A 3,976-nucleotide genomic window follows, 5' to 3' on the forward strand; every position below is an offset into this window, starting at 1 on the left:
CCTTGTTTGAGCTTTTCAACATTAAAAATTATACAAATACTTGAATCCCAAAATTTACCAATAATCTGACATTGACTTGCATATTGCGACTAATTATAGTTAGTTGTATGATCAGTCAAACCTGACGCATATTAAGGTAGACAATCATTTAGAGTCTAGCTAGGATGCTTCTATTTAAAATTTATATTCGGTGTATAACTAGAAATTTATAATGTGTGGTGAGGAGTTTGTATCAAAAATCTTAGACTTAATTCTATTCGGCTTAGATGGGGCCACCATGGATTCTAGAAGGGTGAATTGAAAAAAAACATACTACTATGAACTTTCGTATAAATTTGATTTGTTCCTCCGTAATTTTGAAAATCAAATAGAAAAGTTATGAAGTTTGGATTTATTCTTAATTAGTATCTTATAATAATTTTTTAGTGAAATTGTATGTGATTTAGAGCATCTCCAATAGCGGCGAGCGTACCGGCTCGCCGATTTTTGGCGCTCGCCGGTCCACTCGCCGAACTATTGCAGCCGGCGAGCGCCAAATCGGCAAGAAAAACGGCGAGCGCACGCCGATTTCCGAGCGCTCGCCGATCGGCGAGCGGAAATTTTAATTTTTTTATTTAATATTTATTTTATGAAGCTCATTCTTGGTTGTTTCTCTTTTATAGAGACATCCGTGAATGTTTTATGTTCCACTTTCGATGTGGGACAAACTCATTCTTGGTTGTTTCTCTTTTATAGAGACATCCTTGAATGTTTTATGTTCCACTTTCGATGTGGGACAAACTCATTCTTGGTTGTTTCTCTTTTATAGCGACATCCTTGAATGTTTTATGTTCCACTTTCGATGTGGGACAAAATCATTCTTGGTTGTTTCTCTTTTATAGAGACATCCTTGAATGTTTTATGTTCCACTTTCGATGTGGGACAAACTCATTAATGAGGATGTTGTAATGTTATTTTAATTTTAATGAAGTGTGTTTTTTAATTAATGTACTTTTTTAAATTTTAATATTATTATTGAATTTTTCCGTATCTGTGTCGTAAATTTAATTCCGTATTTTGTGTGATTGTTAATTATTTGTTTTTTATAATTTTGTTTATTGTGGCTAGGCTATGGCTGGGCTATTGCTTGTCCAGTTGCTTGTCCTAATGATGTGACAGGATGAGTTTTTAATGCTGATGATGTGGCAAGAGGAGTTTGTGGCTGAACTATGGGTGGCCGATTCTTATTGTGGATGCTCTTAGAAGTCGTTGTATTTGATTTGGAAATTGAAAAATCATATGTTAATGTAGCATCCGATGAATTAAATAATTATTTATTTATAAATAAAATGACATTGTTTAGTTGGAAAATGTGAAGAACATACTCCCTCCGTCCCGAGCTACTCGCTCATTTTCTTTTCGGCACGGAGATTAAGGAATGAGTGTATAGAAAAGTCAAAAATGACGGCTATAGGTGAAAATTTTTACTAAAAATGGAAAGAGTGCAAGTAACTTGGGACGCCCAAAAAGGAAATACGTGCGAGTAGTGCGGGACGGAGGGAGTATTATATATGGATAGCCTGAAATTTTTATCATCAGATAATTGAGAATAAATCTAAATTTTATGATTTTTTAATAAGCTGATTTTCAAAGGTGCTAGACAAATCATAATTTGATAAAATTTAATTTTTTTAACTGATTTTCAAGATTGTTAAACAAAATCAAATTTTGATAAAACTTACATGATCTTTTTTGCCCATTTATCATTCTTATAACTGGAAATGGAAAAGTAAAACAAAAGAAAAATTAACAGAAATGTCGTGCAGGAGTGTTTCATGGTGGCCGCCTTTGCCTACACCAAAAGAGAAAAGATCAAATTTTGCTCCGATCAGTTTTCCCCACTGGAAATTATCGAAACAAACACCGAACTATGGCCGTAAATTTGCCTCAAATCGTAAAAGCCATCATCACTTTGCAAGGAATTGCTTGAACAACGGAAATCGCGATTTTTCTCAGCAAGACCAGCCTCAGGATGCTCTTCTCAAAGCTATTTCCGGTATGTAATTCGAATCTCAAACAAGTTTCTCCAACTCAAGTAGCTGGTATTATTGTTGCCTGGCTATTTTGTAACGCAATAGTTAGGGTTATTTGGGATACTTGGATGAAGAAGAAATTAAGGGTATTAGGTGTAGATGTTTGGTGGAATCTGCATTGGATTATTTCTGGTGAAATAGCGTTACCTAATTATGCGATGATCAGAGAAGAATTTTGAGGTTTGATTTGATTTAAAGAGGAAAATATGGATTTGCAGAAGTTTCAAGGAGAGAAGGAAGGGCGAGTCAAGCTACAATTGTAGTGTTTGGTGGCTCAGTTTCAGGTGATTCCACCTCTGGCTGGCTTGCTCTTGATCGGAAGGTGAGACGGTCATCGTTGTGCATTTCAATTTGTGATGTAGCAAAAAAGGGGAATTCCTAGCTTAGTTTAGGTTGAAATCCAATGCTAATGCTCTATCTATATCTATGAATGGCAGCTAAATTCTTATCCAAGAAAGAGGGGGTTCACTGCAATTGGAACAGGAGGAGATGATTTTGTGCAAGCTATGGTTTATGCTGTGGAATCAGTAGTTCAGAGGCCAATCCCTCAAGTAAGCATTTTACACATCGAGTTGTTGAATCAATTTGTTTTGCGCAGCTTCATTTGATCCTCAGTAATTGGTCATTTGCATTCAAACAATCTTTGTGATTGGTAATCAGAACATCCACATTAGCTGCCTAAAATTAGTTAACTTGCCCCTCTTAATTATCTTGTTTTAATGCCCTTGAGTTAAGAGTTCTATGTATGAGCCATTGCTGCATAATTTAGGCCTTGATTACTAGTTCTCTTTGATATGGAGAGTAAGCTCTGCTTTTCTTATTATCTTTCTATTCCTTGGCGCCTTCATTTTTGTAGGGACAAGTGAGACAGAAGATATCCTCCCGTGGCAAATATGTATCCGTAAAGATTGGACCGGTTCAGGTGGCTTCGAGTGAGCAGGTAATTGAAGTACCCAAGTAAAAAACTCTTTCCCCTTATCGTTACTGAAGTAACCGGGAAAGGCTATGAGCTAAATGTTGAGGTTTGCCTGCTGTTGTATATAAACAGTGGTGATATCATCAACTGAACTATTTACCCTTATTCTGTAATTTGTTGTTGGCCTAATAACATCGATCAAATGATGTTTGACATAATTGGATTGTGTTTTTCAGGTTCAAGCAGTATATTATGCCATGAGAAGAGATGACAGGATGAAGTATTTCTTGTAAATCAGATTGTGATCTCATTTTGTAAATTATAAGTATGTAAATTATAGGCAGCTACACAAACCTTAATATATCCTCTCCAAATTAAATCGTTTATTTGATTAAACCGGGTTTGTACCACGTATATTATTTACTCCATTGCAAAGTAAGTACTGTATATTATATGGCCTATTATTCATTGCTTGCTTATTCACACATACAAATATACAATGGTTTTATCTTTCAATGGATCATGTACTTGTTTTTATTTTTCTGTCTTATAATAATAACAATAGTTTCACATGTTTATCTTACACTGATTTACAATTCCTTTCAATACTGATTTAATTTTTAAACTCTAATTAAGGCTAATTTTGAAAATTTAAACGAGCTAGTTTAGAAATTGCCTTTACTCCCTCCGATCTTAAAAATCTGTGCAACTTTCATATGCCTCTGTTCCATATAAATATAAGAGTAAAGGTCAATTTTGGTCCTAAATATATGATCGATATACGCTTTTAAAGGTTTCGTTAATTTTTTAAGGTCAACCGTCGATTAGCAAAATTTTGACCCGATTAAGCTTAATCTCGGATTATTAGTAATCTAATTATTGCAAATGTTTAAGGACGTTTTTTATATTGATAATGAATATGTTGGACTAGTTTGATGGTATTTTGTTCTATTTTTCTGCTTCATCTTCGACGACATTGTAGTCCATA

The 3,976-nt window shown here is 34.6% G+C and overlaps 1 protein-coding gene across 1 annotated transcript; it reads left to right on the top strand.

The window, feature by feature from the left end:
• Nucleotides 1–1,745: 1,745 nt before the first annotated feature.
• On the top strand, nucleotides 1,746–3,456 carry LOC121753956. The gene is made up of 5 exons (XM_042149264.1): nucleotides 1,746–2,035; nucleotides 2,291–2,394; nucleotides 2,510–2,623; nucleotides 2,929–3,012; nucleotides 3,225–3,456. Exons 1-5 carry the CDS (start codon nucleotides 1,795–1,797, stop codon nucleotides 3,279–3,281), a joined length of 600 nt encoding a protein of 199 aa, XP_042005198.1. The 5' UTR covers nucleotides 1,746–1,794; the 3' UTR covers nucleotides 3,282–3,456.
• The last annotated feature ends 520 nt before the right edge of the window (nucleotides 3,457–3,976 follow it).

This window comes from Salvia splendens, chromosome 11 (genome assembly GCF_004379255.2).
Source record: "Salvia splendens isolate huo1 chromosome 11, SspV2, whole genome shotgun sequence".
NCBI classification, from domain to species: domain Eukaryota; kingdom Viridiplantae; phylum Streptophyta; class Magnoliopsida; order Lamiales; family Lamiaceae; genus Salvia; species Salvia splendens.